Genomic DNA, 16214 nt, shown 5'->3' with positions numbered 1-16214 from the left:
ACACAAATGAAAACAGCTTTATTCAAAATAGCCCAAACTGATCAGATATCCTTCAGCAGGCAAAGGGTTAAACTGTGATCCATCCATACTGCGGAAAGCCAATCAGCTCTGAAAAACGAAGGAACAAGCAGATGCACTTGCAGCAAGTGGTATGAATCTCCCGAGAACTATGCTGAATGCAAAGAGCTTATCCTAAAAGTTTATAAACTGTATGATCCCGGTTATACAATGTTACTGAAATAAGAGTTATAAAAATGGAGAACACATGATGGTTGGAAGTAGGGGGTGTCTGTGGAGCAAAGTTGGTGTGGCCATAAAAGGGCTTCAGGAGGAGTCTTTGTGTTTGAATGTTGTATATGGAAATGTTCTGTGTATTGACTGTCAACGTCATTATCCTGGTGGTGATATTGTAGTAGTTTTGCAGCATGTTACTGTTGGGATAAACTGGGTGAAGGGTATATGAGAGGGATCTCTGGATTGGTTTTTACAATTGCATGTGAATTTACTATTACCTCAAGATGAAAGTTTAAAATTTTAGCATTTGGGGCTCAGTTGGTTAAGCATCTGCCTTCGGTTCAGGTTATGATCCTGGGATACTGGGATTGAGCCCCACATGGGGCTCCCTTCTCAGCTGGGAGCCTGCTTCTCCTTCTCCCCTCTGCCACCCCCCCTTCCTTCTCATGCCCACATGAGTGCTCTCTCTCAAATAAATAAAATCTTAAAAAAAAATAAACTTTTTAGCATTAAGCATGTTTTAATTTATAAAATGGGCTCTTTATTTTAAATGTCCATGCCATTCCAAAGGTAAGTATTGGTCTGTTGCCTCCATTTCAGGCTTGAGAAGTTTAATGTAACATAGACAACTTCTAAATTACTAAGAAAAAAAGATCAGGAAAAGACAGAAGGGAAGTCCTAATTTAGAACAAATAATATCCTTTTGCATCCAAGACAGAACTAATTTAAATGATATGTGATGGTTACCTTACTGAATTGTGGTATATGCCCCACCACAAAGTAATAATTAAATGTTAAAATTACGGTAACCTTTAGGAAGATTAAAACATTAAGACTTGCACTGGAATAGGTCAGATGTAGTCAGGTATACTGCAAATGACTTTAAATGAACTTAAAATGACCATAGCACCTGGGTTTGGAAGGATGAAGTACAATATTCTCCACTAAGTTATAATTTTTTTTTTCTACAATCATTGACATTATAATCTGCTTTGACCTGGAAGCTTTATATGATCAGGTCTTCAGCTATGCAAGTTAGTATAAGCTTGTACCCTTGTACTGCTGGGTTAAAATCTCTTGTTTCTAGAGATATAAACTTGGCTGTCTTATCTGGTCTGACTTCAGTATTTCAGATCTGCCGTTGAACAGTCGGTATGAACCTTTCAGAAGGCATTACAAACTGAAATTAGTGTCGGGAAATCTTCACTGAAGCTGACTAACTGCATTTCTAAGTTTTCCATCAAGGCTAATAGGTTTTGGAGTCAGCGACTACTGTCTAGCAGTACTTACAGTAAACACTTAAAAATCTGTACTTTGGGTTTGCCAAAGTGGGCATTAGCGCCCTTTCAAGTTTATTTAAAGACCCAGTTCAGTTCTAGCTGACTCCCTCTCAAACAAGCAGGGGTGTTATGCATAGAATGACTGCACAGGAAATCTGGTTTTGCCTTCCACCACTTACGTTTTAAGCAGAAATGCCATCACTACACAAAACCTACAGGAATCCCACTCTGAGTAATTAAGTGACCAACCTCTTAAAAACTTGCCAGAAGCAACAGTGTCTATAAAAATCGATTTAGTGTGTCAGTTATTGACTTCCACCTCTGCATTTAAAATTAGGATTATTTGGAGAAAAATAAGTTATCCCATCATTTTCATGGTTACCAAATAATTACCGAAACAAAGGACTGAAATGGACCTTTTAACGCAGTGTCTCAATGATGAGAAAATGGGCTAAGGTGAGGTGTCATGCATTCTGTCAGAGACGTGGTACAGTGAGGTCCTTTCAGGCTGCTGCTGGTGAAAGCTTTGTGAAGTGTTTCCTTACTTGAGACATCGAGCTGTTCAAATCCTAGGGTGGACGGAAGAGGTCTGGGCTCCACAGGGAAGCGGTTCATTTTCTCAAGTGAATCATGAAAATATACAGGAAAAGCAGGAAAGCAGGATGTCTGATGATGTTCTTTTTTTAAAAAAGATTTATTTATTTATTTGACAGAGATCATAAGCAGGCAGAGAGGCGGAAGCAGGCTCCCTGCTGAGCAGAGAGCCCGATGTGGGGCTCGATCCCAGTACCCTGGGATCATGACCCAAGCAGAAGGCAGAGGCTTTAACCCACTGAGCCACCCAGGCGCCCCGCCTGATGATGTTCTTGATGTTCTTTACCACTAATGAGAAACTGTCATCCTATCTAAATGAACCAAAAATGCCATTTAACTCATGACTTGCCCAAACTCTACCCCCTTTTGAAATTTATTTTTATTCCAGCAACCTGGTCACCATGTGTATACAGTAGTCCATTCTGAGTTTAAAAACATAAATGCTGAATATGTTCCCTTTGTAAATTGTTCTTTCCCATTAAGGCGGACAAGGACGTCTTTCTTTAGACACGTTTTTATCTTTTATTGTGTTCTTTTCTCTACACGCAGAAACGAAAATTACAACAACTAGAAACACTGTTCTGTTCTTTACTTGCTAAAGCACAGACTAATTTCGTGGAACAAAAGTCTTCAAAAATCATTTTTCATTATAAATTTGTTGAAAAACATTGATATTCAAAACATGGTTTTTCTGTGTGTACAAAATGTTACTGTTTTATTTATTTATTTTTTTAAGCAGCGATGATGGTGAAGGCGCCGATGGCAATCTCTCCGAGACGCAGTGTTGTCAGACGCCACCACCGATGATGCTGGGCACGCAGAGGGTTCGAAGGCCTGACTCTGGCTGCTGCCTTCACAGTTTGCTGGCCTCGATCGAGTTCTGTCTGTGCCCACATGTCTGTTTTTCTAGAACCGATCCTATGCCCACTAACAAACAAGTTTCATTGTTGAAATGGCACCTGTTATTTTTTATCATCAGCAATTGTGCAAAACCCAAACATTTCTGTATTTAATGATCCGGACAGGAGTCAAACACTTCATGACACACTGTCATTCAATTTCCACACAGAGCCTGGCTGATCTCAGCTTGCGCTGTTCAAGAAGGTCTTTGGAGCACATTAAAATAAACAAGATGTGTCGCGTAACGGGGAAACTTCAGTTTGAGACTCAGTTGGGCTGATTCAAATTTGCTGTCATAAAAACAGCTTCAATTTTATATTCCATAGTGTGAGCTTCACCTTTCAAAGTGATTTGAAAACTGGCCTAAAGGAGAACTTCGAGAACCTGAAAATCTTGGCTATTGTGGCTATGCTTTATACTTTTATTTTTTTCAAATCAAGACTACTCTTTGTGTTCCAAATATTTTGGGATAAAAATTGCCTTCAAAAAGCAATGTTTCTTGTAAGAGTGCATGCCACTAAAGTTCTTGTTTTTAATTACTGATTTGTGTCCCAGGTAAAATAATTTATAAAATATTACACTTTAAATGAAGATGCCCAAATCATGGAAAAAAAAATTAATTGCTTTGCTATTATTGGGAGTTCATTATGAAGTGGATAGCCTAAGTTCGTTTGCTTGTATGAGAATAAACATTTTATCAAGTACAATTGTGCAAAAAAAACCTGAACTGATTTGTGGGCACCACTAGGAGTTTTCTGTTGCTATAAGATACTGGTTTATCACATGCTTCTCTGAGCTCTTACAGAGAAAGAACATGTTCAATCAGGCCTGATGGGCTTTGCACTGACCTCAGCACCGGTAGCATTTGTACAAATTCCTCTTCCGGCCTGGCCCATCCTGTTCACTAAAGCAGACTAATTTGGTAAACACCAAGCCTCAAAGTTTCCAATCACTAACTCCCAAGAAAATTGTCTACAGTCTCTTGTGGAAAATTAAAAAAACGGCATTTTGCTGACATGCAAGGCAGCTTCCGCTAGCAGCAGAACTTTGAAGATTGCCAAAATAAAACACTGAATCAACTAGTACTCCAGAAAGACAGAAGGGCTGCTGTGTGATTGCGTCAAGTGTTGGTCCCACAGAAGCAGGGTCCTCATGAAACAGAAATATCCAAACACTTTTAAAATCATCTTTATTTTGGTTGCAAAGATACAATTTACTCATGTAGTATTTTATTTGTTCCCATTTTAAGTCTCATAGCTTTGCCATGTAAAACACTGACTTCACTATCCAACTGCTATGTAAGAACGTTATAAAATACAAACTGTAAACTAAGATAATCCTCTTTACAGTATTCAGATTAGTGCATTAAAACAACATTGATTTAAAAAAGCAGGTGAGTTAATTGGCAAAGATCCAAGTTGTTTTCTAATGAAGGAAGGTACAAAATGGTATGCAAGGTAAATATTAAATTTTAAGTGTTAGTGCTCAAAAACAGTAATTCTGGGAAAGTTCCTTCCCCAAAGTAATTCTGATCCAAGGATACACATGTAGCCATTACTCTAAGGGACTTAAGGTAATTAATTTTCCACAGTAATAGCTGTGGAAGTATACAACAGAATAATAAGGTGGGGTCTTCAGATTCCTAATGCAATAAGTATGGATTTTTCATACTCTTCCTTCAAATTAAACATTTATAGTGACTACACATTCCCCAGCAAACATCAGACTTACACAGGGCCTATGTAAAAACAATCTATCCTTAGTATTTTACTAGGCAATCTACAGCAAATGCTTAATATATACACATCAGGAGTATGAGATACTCTAGGAAATTATTCACTGATTTCATTTAGAGTAAACAAGGGTCTTAAGAGAAAGCCAACAAGAAAAGTTAAATAGGTAATTTGTGCTGCTATGAACCAGGGAAAACAAACAAACAAACAAACAAACTAAACACCACAAACAGGTATGATAATTTTTTTTTAATTATTGAGACTATTTCCTCTGCTGGCCCAAATCAAAATTAAATTTGAGATTTTTAAATGAAGGAACCCAAATCTGGGTATACATCACTCTGTGAGAGACAGACGCCCATGAAACACATGCACACTTTTACATTTACTGATTCCAAGAACTAAGTCAACAGGTAAATAAATTATAAGTGAAAGGCATCTACAATGTGGACAAAACCTCACAGTTATTAGATTGAAAAGTGTAGAAGTAATGCCAGCAGTCATACTGAGAAAAACTTTCAGTGTTAGAAAATACCAGATTGAATCCAAAGTAAAATTTCCCCCCAAATGAAAATAATGAAGTCTGGGAGCCATCCTTAATGGAGTAACTTAAAAATAATAATACAAAAGCCCCATGATTATAGGAATCTCCCTACATAATTTAGAGAATGTAGTGCAATAGCGCGCTTCTTTATAATTTAGCCTTTGACTTTCCATATGATGAGACCGAGAATTACAACTCCGATGACAATGATGAAAATGATGATGCACAGGGTTTTTCTGGATTTGCGCTGCAGATGCAAAAACAAAACCATGTTTACAGGCATACTGGAGTGTCTGTAGCAACTGAAAATCACTTGCTCATTTCTAGAGTAGAATCAATAGTAATTAACTGCCCTCAAATTTTGGGCTGTGTTTTTTTTTTTTTTGCTTCTCAAAAATCTCTTCAAATACAAATGGCACCATTCTTTCAAAAAAAGTCTTCCTGAATTAATGACATAATTCAGGGGCCAATTATTCCCTTTTTGTTGATCATATTCCTGGGTGTGGTCGGGCTTACAAAAGGAAACACAGAGAAATGAAAATTACTGACTTAAGCAACAGACTGAGGTAGACCTCTGTATAAAAAGTAAGAACAGCTTAAAAGCTAACTTTTATCAAAGAGCAGCTATTTAAAATGAGTTCTCTGAAAATATTAGCAAGTGTAAATGTTTGGGCATTTCTCCTGAAGTAAATTTATTCGTTTCCAAAATTCCCATTCTTAAATGTTAGTGGAAATTGCATTTAAAATCTCAACATACAAATGAAAAACAAAGAGCTAAAAAAAATTGTAACGCAGTCATTTAAAATATAGAGGTTAAAAGTTTTGTTCCGTTCTTCATTCTGGCCCAGCAGATTTCCTTAAGGGCTTGCATATCTCACAGCAACATGCAGGAATCCTTTCTCTCTCTCTCTCTCTTTTAAAGATTTTATTTATTTACTTGACAGAGAGAAAAAGCAAAAGAGAGCATAAGCAGGGGTAGGGGCAAAGGGAGCTGGAGAAGCAGGCTCCCCACTAAGCAGTGAGCCCTAAGAGGGGGTGGGTCCCACATGATCTGATCTGGAGGCAGATGCTTAACCAACTGAGACACCCAGTCACCCCAGAATTCTTTCTCTTACAAGGCTGAAAAGTTTGTAAATTTTCTTTGTCAACACGTAGTACCATAAAATTTATGGAAAGATAGGTTTCCGACTCTGAAATTCTCCTGAAAACTATGATGACTTTCAGTATGCCACATACTCAGCAATTTTTTTCAATGAAATATTCCTTATTATGTGAAGTACAACTTTCCTAGAGCTTCAGTGTCATCTTGCCTACATAATTTTCCCCAGACGCCACCTGAGACCCATACACACATGTGTAATACACCTGTAAGAACAATGCAGGCCTCCCCCTCCAGGGGATCTGTAGACACATACCCAGGACATCCTCTCTTGTGTGGGATGGTGAGGTCCCAGGGTATGGCAATGGTAAGAGTACTGATCAGCTTCCCTTCCACTCATGGCTCACACAAACTATTTAGAAGCACCATATTTCGCAGAAGCAGGAGTTTACTCTCAAGGCTTCCAAGGAGAACTACAGGGAAGCTGCTTTTTTCTCCAGCACTCATGTTGCACGGCTCTTCCCTCATCTCTCCAGGGTCCATGGGATTCAGTATTGGGCAGCTCCAGATCTGGAGGTGCGGTTTGGAAAGATGAGCTCCTTTCCCCCAGGGTGGCTGTAGGGTTTGCCCTTCCCCGAGGAAGGGGAAAAGTAAAACTTGGAGATGTATCTACATCTCCCCAAAATCCAAAACAAAACAAACTCATGTAAACCTAGTTACTGATAAATCCTGCTAAACACTACATTTGAGTAACTGCAGAGATTTATAGATTATCGTGTATGTGTGTGTGTGTGTGTGTGTATTCAATTACTCATGAATGATCCCTATGGTCTGTGACATCATCCTGAGCTGCACACCTGAATCACATGCACACAGAAGGTCAAAGTGAGTTAGCGTTATTACTTCACTGAGGACAGATAGCTGTAACTCAGCAGTTATACAACTTCACTCTTCTCCATGTATCACTAAGTACACAGTGATTTGCCTAGGGGAAAATGGCACTGAAATGAAAGGGGACTTCTGAGGTTAATGAGAAAAGTGAAAAAAAATTGAAAATATCTAAGATTGTGATAATATCTTAGGTATTTTAGAAGAAGGCAACACAGTCTGAGAAAATAATTATGAACAACTATAAAAAGTGGAGTGTTAAGAGGTAAAGCAAATGCTGTGGTGGTATTTAGGGGTTCCCAAAGAGCCTGGCCTCATTCTTACTGTCTACATATCGTATGCTATATGCAGAGCTCACGGTCCTAATACCTGTGTAGTACTCTGATATCCTTTCTATCTGTCACGTATTTGGACTCCCTACATTAACCTGATCCCCTGAAGAAATCAATTCATTCCTGGTGAAGGGTCTGCTGAATGCCTATGATACCCAGTGATCAAGGGCACTTGAAGGGAATAGAAGTTCTATAGGACCTGATGAGAACTCTCTAGAGCACAGATCTTTGCCTTCTTACTGAAGAGTGCCACAGACAAAAAAGAAAGAAAAGGTGGAAGGAAACAGTGAGAGAAACAGAGGAAGAAAGTTATCAAAGATGTTTCTGGCTTGGAAGGTCACCATAGTATCAGAGACCGCCAACTGTCAGAAATGCCTAGAGGTGTCTGTCCACCGCTCCTCTCAGGTATTTAGACATTGAACTTCCTATCCCTGGGGCCACAATTCTGGTCTGATTCTGAGAACAAACAAGAAACAGGCTAAACCCAGTTTTAAACGGATTGGTAGATTTCTGACCTGTCTTCCATGGGATTTTAAATTTTAACATCTCTTGCCACTTTATACCTGATCAATCTCTCTCTCTCTCTCTCTCTCACACACACACACACACACAGGTTGGAAAGCCTAAATTACAAGATAACTAACTCACTGCGGTTAATATTACCTGATATTCTGCTGCCCTTGACAGCTGCTGGTTTGCCTGCTGAACGTGCACGTCTGCATTCTCCACGTTGGCTTCTATGCTGTCTTTAAAAAAACACACACACACACACAGCTGTTAGATGTGTGTTGATGTCCCAGTAAGAGAGCTGCCTAAGTCAGAGACTTTATGCAACATAAGACCAAACATGTTCACTATTCAAATGTTAACGCTGGCAGTATACGGGCAAAGCTGAATTTCTTTTTAAACTGGCTGAGTCTTCCCTACACCATTCCTCAAACGATCCAAACAACACACAGATATTTGGAAAGAAACTGGATCACTCTTATTATGACACAATTCCAGTTCTACCTGGTAGAAGTATTTTAGAAGAAGGCAACACAGTCTGAGAAAAGTACTGTGCAGTCTGTGTGCTCACGGTCAAGGCAGCACCAGACATCTAACAACTACTCCTGAGAGTAAACGCCGCCTTGAAAACCATCATTTGCTCATGGTCATCACCAACCTACTTGCGGGCTGAAACCAAGCCCTCCCTGAGGGCTCAGGCAGCCTTCTTAAGTGGCGACAGTTGCCCTTCCCTTGCTGCTCTGGCGGAGAGGGAGAACCAGTGGCACCCCGCAGCCTGAGACCACGGCCTCTCCCTTCTCTCCACCAACACTCAGCTTAAAGCTCATGCTCGCAAATGCCCCCAAACCCTTGTAGCAGACATATGAAGAACGCATGGCTTTTCCTTTTATTCTTTGAATATTTTAGCTTTGGATTCACTGATGGACCCTTCAATGCTTCTCTTACACACACTGCCAGTTTCTCAAGCCAGCTGCTGACCTGCTAACACCCAGCTTTCTCACACCTTGACCACACTTTTTCAATGACTTCGCCTGTTTCCCCATCCCAGCCACCTACCTCCATGATCATGTCCCAAGCCTCATCATTACTGAAAACTGTAACTTCTCTATAAACTCACTTTCAAACCTCACTCTCCGAGCATCATCCACTGTCTAGCACGCTCTTTCCGACACCCTGACTTTACTGACCCTACCGGTGACCCTTCATGTCCCTCATTACACTTCATGCCCTCACCTTCCTCCTGACCCAGCTTAGATCTCCTGGGACACCACGGAGCCATGCTTTCGTGCACTCACCATCGGCTCCCTTGCCACCTGCTTCGGTCAGACTTACGTACAACACCCCAACCTGCACCCTCCTCAGAGCTGAGCATGGGTACAAAAAAAAAAAAAAACAACAACTGACATTGATTTCTTTCCCTTTGAATCTGTGACTGCCAAGCAAGCCTCCTTCATGTCAAATGACACCTCACACTTAACATAACCCCAAGTCGTTGCTCTCTATCCTTCCAGACCCTCCAGTTCCTGATGGCCCCATCTCAGAAAATGGCAACATCATCATTTCCCTGGGCTTGTCCCTAACCTTACGAGCTGTCCTTGAATGAATTCTCTCTCACACCCACATCCAGCCAGTCACCCAGTCTTCTTGGCTCTACATTTGCAGCTGTCCAGAATTCCATCGCTTCTCACTGCTTCGCTGCTTCCATCCCGATTTGAGGCAACACGCTGCCCGCCCTGACTCCTGCCATCACCTTGGAAGAGGTCTCTCTGCTTCTGGTCTTGTCCCTTTATAGTCTGCTCTCAGACTCACAGCCAAGGTGAGTCTATTAAAACTCAAGTTGGATGACAACACTCCTCTGCTCAAATCCTCTTGTGGCTTCCCATCTGGTAATAGGAATGCAAGTCCTCACCGGGGCTCAGAGCCCTGCACAGTGCCGAACTTTACAACGTCATCTCTGTCTCCCTCTTGCTCGTTTCACTCACCAAAAATATCAGACGTGCTTCCACCTAAAGGCCTTTGCAATTGCCATTTGCTTTACCTGGAAAATTTTCACTTGCTCCCTTAATTCCAAGAAGTCTTCACTAAAATGTTATCTGTCAGTAAGGTCTTACTTGACCACCCTAGTAAAGCAGTAACATTCCCCATCCCACTACCTGCCTTACTTTCCTGAGAGCACTTATCGGCATTTACTTACTTTTCTTTCCTTTTGTAAAAATTCTCTCTCTCCTCCAATTAGATTACAAGGTTCATGACAGCCAGGTCTTTTACCTCTTGTTTAACTTCAGCTCAATCCCCAATGCCTAGATTTGTGCCCGGGTACAGCAGGCACTCAATAAACATGTACTGGATGAATGAATGAATTGGTCTTTGAAATCTTACCCCATGATCTACTATGGCTACAGAGAAGGGTTAGAATGGACAAGTAACAGCTGTGGCAAATATAGGTCCAAGTATTTCAATGAATATTTTCAAATGCAAAAATATCTGAAATCTTTCTTTGGACATATCCACTGATATCTTTGTATTTCTAAATGATAAAAATGATCAGGACACTCATCAGCTGACAGTTACACGTAAGCTGAAGAGCTACTCCATTTAAAACTTACAGGGAGTCTGTCACTGATTTTTTTTTTTAATTCGTAAAAGAATTCTTTGCATCTAAGTAATATCACTGTATTACTGTACTGAAAAGACATCGGAATAAATGATCACCAAATGGCTACCTATCCCCTCTGGTCTAAAAGATAAGGTCACATGTTCAATTATAGAGCACAGGTTTCCCAGGAAGTGGCTGGTGTGACGAGAACTGGTAGGGGCTGAGACGGAAAACAGGGGTCCAGCAAACAGGCAGCAGTGAGACTGTACACCGCCTCCATGATCCTGGCGGCCACAGGCTCTGGTGAGATTCATTTCACAAATAAATGAAGCTGGTTGATTTAATTAGTGGGAGTCAAAGATAAGATCTGTTTCAGATAATGCCAAGGGTGATGCTTTGTCTGTTGGTAGAGCCTGTGCTTTTAATTCCAGGGGTTCCTGGAGAGACAGGGGTCACTCTTGCTTGAGACATTATCGCAGGTAAACTGCATGAAGCCTGCTCCCACCCCAGCGAGGCTTACCTATCACATCTCCTTGTTCGTGGATCATCATCCCCAAATCTTTAAATATTTCATTAATATCCATAATATCAGCCTGAGAGAAAGAGGCATATGTTACTATAATCAGAAATTCAGCCCCAATCCATAAAAGGGGAAAATTAACCCTCCCCGCCAAAAAAAACCCAAACCACCACTTAGACACAAGTGAGAATGCATCTAGGCTTAATATATAAATTTTGGAACTATCAGGAAACAATGTGATTAGAAGCAATCTTAAGGAAGATGACCTTGAATAACTGGAACCAGTTCCTTAAAAGTAAGTTTATAACATTAAAAATACCAAGCAAGGCAGCATGGAAACCAAGAACCTGTAACAGAGAATGGCCTTGGGTCACTGAGTTTTTGTTTATATAATCTGATAGTCTGTTATCACTAGCAATAGTATTTCCTCATAAGAGTATAAAATATCATTGTTATGATTTATTTCTAGTAAAAACTTACATATCAATTTGACATTATAAAACATTAAGTATAAATTTTAATTAATAAATTTGATTATGCAATAGAATAGTGATGAACAACTTTTAACTTCTCTTTTCTTTAATATATGATAAGTATTATTTAGCCTAATTAAAGAATAAAGTTTAAATATTCTATTGGGGGGACGACTTACATATTCATCCTGTGTCTTAGTCTCCCCATCTATAAAATGGTGATGATGACGACACAATTAGCTACTTCATGGTTTTTATGAGAACGAAATGAGATAGTGAAAAGAATTTATCACATGGTGCTTAAAAACCCTCAACAAACTGTAGGAACGGTAAGCTATTTTAATTTTAATTTAATTTTTATTTTAGCCTTCTAGAGAATAGGTAGGTTCCACAAGAACAAATGCTTATTAACCCTTCAACTCTCTTTGACACAGTCAACCTACTACAGGGAAATAAAAGACCCATAAAGTCCCTGTCAAGTTATTCATGTGGCTCTGACTTGTACTGTGTGTTCTGGAAGCCGTCCAGACTCCCTGAGCAGACATGTCTGGACTGAGATTTTCTCCAAGCTAAGGACCTGAGATGATCTGACAGAATAAAAAACAAAAGCTGGAGATGAGGGAGGATGTTCTCTCATCTTAGCACAAATTCTAACATGATTTATTTTTAAAAAGGGAATTATTCTCATTTATACGAAATGCCACCACATGGATATATTTAGTTTTCTTTCTCAGGCCCCTCCCCCACAACTGTCTAAGCATCTTGAGGATAGACGTGCAGAGAACAGAGCAGCCGTCCAACTGCCACATCAAGCTTACTTCAAGTTGCCTAATAGAAGATTCTCTCTCCTGAATAAGGCGGAGGTCGTCCTCTGTGATTTCTTCATCTTGTACCTGCACTTGAGGTTGAGCTTGGCTAACAGACAGAACAGAACATGGGGGGAAAAAACAAGGAATGGTATTAAATTAATGGGACTTCTTTCTTTATTCAAGAAACATGAAATAGAATTATCTTTTCGTCAAAGTATTCATGTTTCATTTCATTGATTTTTTTTTAGAGTTATTATTTAATTATGGGAAGCTATATTTGGCAACTGGGTGTTCCTTTTTGGTTGACTTAAACATCACAGGAGGTAATAATCTCCATCAAATAATAATTAGGTCAGTTGTATTTACTTGGGTAAATAATTATTTACAAAGTATTACTGCTATATTGGAATATTTTATGTATTTATAGACTTTATAAATAATTATTCTGAAAAAAATTAAAATTTACAGCTTTCTATTTAAAAACAACTAGGACAGTCATGATACAATAAGCCAAAAGCTTTCCTTTTATTCCAGGGACCAAAATGTATAAAATATAAAATGTATTTGAAAAATTATCTTTTGCTCTGTATGTTTTATATTTCTTACCTTTCCCAGGATACAAGATTCCTTTCCTTGGAGCTGTCCTCAGGAAAACCACCCTGGAAAATTTAGTGATAAAATGGATTGAGAAGGGGAAAAAACAAAAAACCACCAACACATTTTCTCTATAATAATCTAAACTGATTTATGTATGCATGTGTGCGCGTGCACGTGTGCGTGTGTGTGTGTGTGTGTGTGTGTGTGTGTGTGTGTAGAGAAAGAAAAATGATTTTGTTCTCATTTTCCAGGTCAAGTGCTTCAAGTAATAATAAAATTGTATCCTAACCTGACAAGGAAGGAATTCATTAAATATTCTCAAGGGCCAAATAATAAATATCATTTGATTAAAATGTACTATAGTCCTGGAGCCTCCCTATTAAGGAACAAGGAAACAACCTGCAATAGTTTCGAAGGGAATTTAAAATTAGATTAACTCAAAATTCCACTCCAAAGTTATCCTTTGGTTTATTTTCTCCAGGGTTATATTTCATTTTCAGTATTCACACAATATATTGACTGTTCATTTTCATCATCTTCATATAACCCCAGGAGTAAAGTGTTCCCTACGTGAGCCCCTACAGAAAGTGACAGCCTCTAATACAAATCAGTGTGGGAATATCACTCTGGGTCTGACCCCAGTCTTCTCTGACAAAATGCTTCCAAATTATTGTATAATAATCTGCAATCTTTGGTTCCACAGCAATACATAACTATCATCCTTTTTAAAACTGAGCTGAAAAACCTAAAAGTAAATATTCAAATACTGATTCCCAAGATAATCACACACCCTTAGGACTTAGAAAAATGCTAATGTAGTCTTTCAAGGGAATACCGTAGTCACTTTCTAATGTCTTATTAAATACTTACGGACACTCTGGAGCTGGCTCTTACTCGAGCAACAAACTCCTTCTCTTTCTCTGCAGCTTGCCTCTGGACCTTCTGAAAATTTGTCAGTGAGGTTGTGAATTCAGCCACTAAGCGATCCTTCTGTATTTTCCTTTGACGCTAGAGGAAAGGGGGAGAAAGCTACTAGAATCAAGCCGTAAAGTTTTACAGAATACGCAAAAGTTGTTTCACCACTAGTTGGCTCCTCATTTTATTCTGAAATTCTCACTCACTCTCCAATTATGGGACCCTACTGATTAAATCTCAATTTAACACTCTGACATGTTCAAATGCTATGTGTATTTGCTATCTTGAGGCAAAAGGTCCATAATGTTGGATTTCTCACCTCAAATTTTCATCCTAAAAACTGGGCCATGACTTTGACATTATTTTGAAGTAGTTCTTTTTGTTTTCTTTTTAGGAAAATAAAACCTTGTGCTCTACCTAAGGAATAACTTCCTCTAAATAATAAGCAAGGAAATAAATGTGTGCCCCTAGGAAACCTCACATCTTGAATGAGTGCGCACGTCACATGGAGTCAGCCCTGGAAGGCCAGGAAACAATTACTCAGGAAGTATTTTCTGAGCACTTGCTTAATTATGGGTCAGGACAACTGCATGGAAATAATTTTTGCTTTATTGAACCACAGGATACTACATGGGCAATTAAATATAGTTTTGTGTTCTGCGAACTAATCTCAAATATAGTTTTCCCCCCTTAATTTCCTTTCTAGAATAACAGTTCAAAGACCCTACAATGTATGTGATTTCTTTCACATTCACTACATCAACAATGTGTCTTAAGGCTCGATACCTGTTCACTGGGGGTGGTGGGCAGAGAGCCAAACTCTTTAATGTACTTATCCGTTTCCTTGGCAAGTTGGTTAGTATACTGCTGCTTCTGTTGCCTAAGTGAGAAAACACACGTTATAGCAAAAGAACAAAGATTTTTTTAAGTTACAACTCTGGCAGCTGACGAATAGTTTGCTAAAAACCACTATTTTATAGACTGGCTCTGAATTTTTTAATTTGTAAAAGAATGCTTCACATCTAAGTAATACCAGTATATTACTGTACTGTTTTCTATGAGAACAAAAATTTCAGGGCACCTGATCGGCTCAGTCAGTAGAACACATGAACCTTAATCTCAGGGTTGTGAGTTCAAGCCCCACACTGGGCATGGAGCCTACTTAAAAAAAAAAAAAATCCAGATTCTATTTCTTGATAAATATTGAGCAAATATTACATGGAAAAAATTCTTTACTCACAAGGAGCAACCAAGCTTTGAGAAATAAATCTCAGCGGCCATTTAGAAAGGAAGATGACTTGAGTGAAAGCCAAACTGTGGGATGTCTGATGTTTTAGTTATGGGGGTGGGATGGTGGGAGCCTTCTGTCTGCATCCCACAACTGAGAGGCCAGTTGAATAAATGAAGAGGATTTGTCGCCTGAGACCACCCAGTTCCCAGGACTTAATAGTCCTATCTCGATCTGGACATTTATATCCTTATAGACACTTTTAAAAAAGAGGGAAAGAAGCAATAAATAATAATATGCATTTACTACTTTTTAAGTTTGCTGTGGAAGAAACAATAGCATTTCTCCGTAAACAGAAAGAACACAATAAAAGAATAAATTGTATCAGCAACTATATCTGTCTTGCTAGCTAGCTTATAAAGTACAAAGTCCGATTTTTTTTTTAAAGATTTATTTATTTGTCAGAGAGAGAGAGAGAGGGAGGCAGGCAGAGGGAGAAGCAGGCTCGTCGCCAAGCAAGGAGCCCGATGTGGAACTCAATCTCAGGACCCTGGGATCAGGACTAGACTCAAAAGCAGATGCCTAGGGGCGCCTGGGTGGCTCAGTGGGTTAAGCCTCTGCCTTCAGCTCGGGTCATGACCCCAGGGTCCTGGGATCGAGCCCCATATCGGGCTCTCTGCTCTGCAGGGAGCCTGCTTCCTCCTCTCTCTCTGCCTGCCTCTCTGCCTACTTGTGATCTCTGTCAGATAAATAAAGAAAAAATCTTTAAAAAAAAAAAAAAAAGCAGATGCCTAACCAACTGAGTCACCCAGGCATCCCAAAATGTCAGATTTTTAACTAAAGAACTTTACTCTAAAAAAAAAAAGCTTGTATTAACGTGGTGCTTTACAAATTACAACATCAGTACTTCTCAAATATATTATCTCTTATTTTAAACACTTACTAGTCACACTTGGGATCCTTTA

General features: G+C 39.3%; 1 protein-coding gene across 1 annotated transcript in view; it reads right to left on the bottom strand.

Moving 5' to 3' along the window:
* Positions 1-2606: 2606 nt before the first annotated feature.
* The window catches only part of STX7 (syntaxin 7), a 47709-nt gene continuing 34101 nt past the window's right edge, over positions 2607-16214 (bottom strand). The window contains exons 4-10 of the mRNA XM_082731445.1: positions 14808-14901; positions 13977-14114; positions 13116-13168; positions 12519-12615; positions 11228-11300; positions 8268-8350; positions 2607-5532 (exon numbers count right to left, since the gene is read on the bottom strand). Of these exons, the coding sequence (XP_082587571.1) occupies positions 5440-5532; positions 8268-8350; positions 11228-11300; positions 12519-12615; positions 13116-13168; positions 13977-14114; positions 14808-14901 (631 nt within the window). The 3' untranslated portion in view covers positions 2607-5439. The remainder of the gene's footprint in view (positions 5533-8267; positions 8351-11227; positions 11301-12518; positions 12616-13115; positions 13169-13976; positions 14115-14807; positions 14902-16214) is intronic.

This window comes from Mustela nivalis, assembly GCF_964662115.1.
Source record: "Mustela nivalis genome assembly, chromosome: 5".
Taxonomy (NCBI): Eukaryota; Metazoa; Chordata; class Mammalia; order Carnivora; family Mustelidae; genus Mustela; species Mustela nivalis.
The sequence above is the reverse complement of the archived record's forward strand: the minus strand, read 5'-3'. Positions and strand labels throughout refer to the sequence as shown.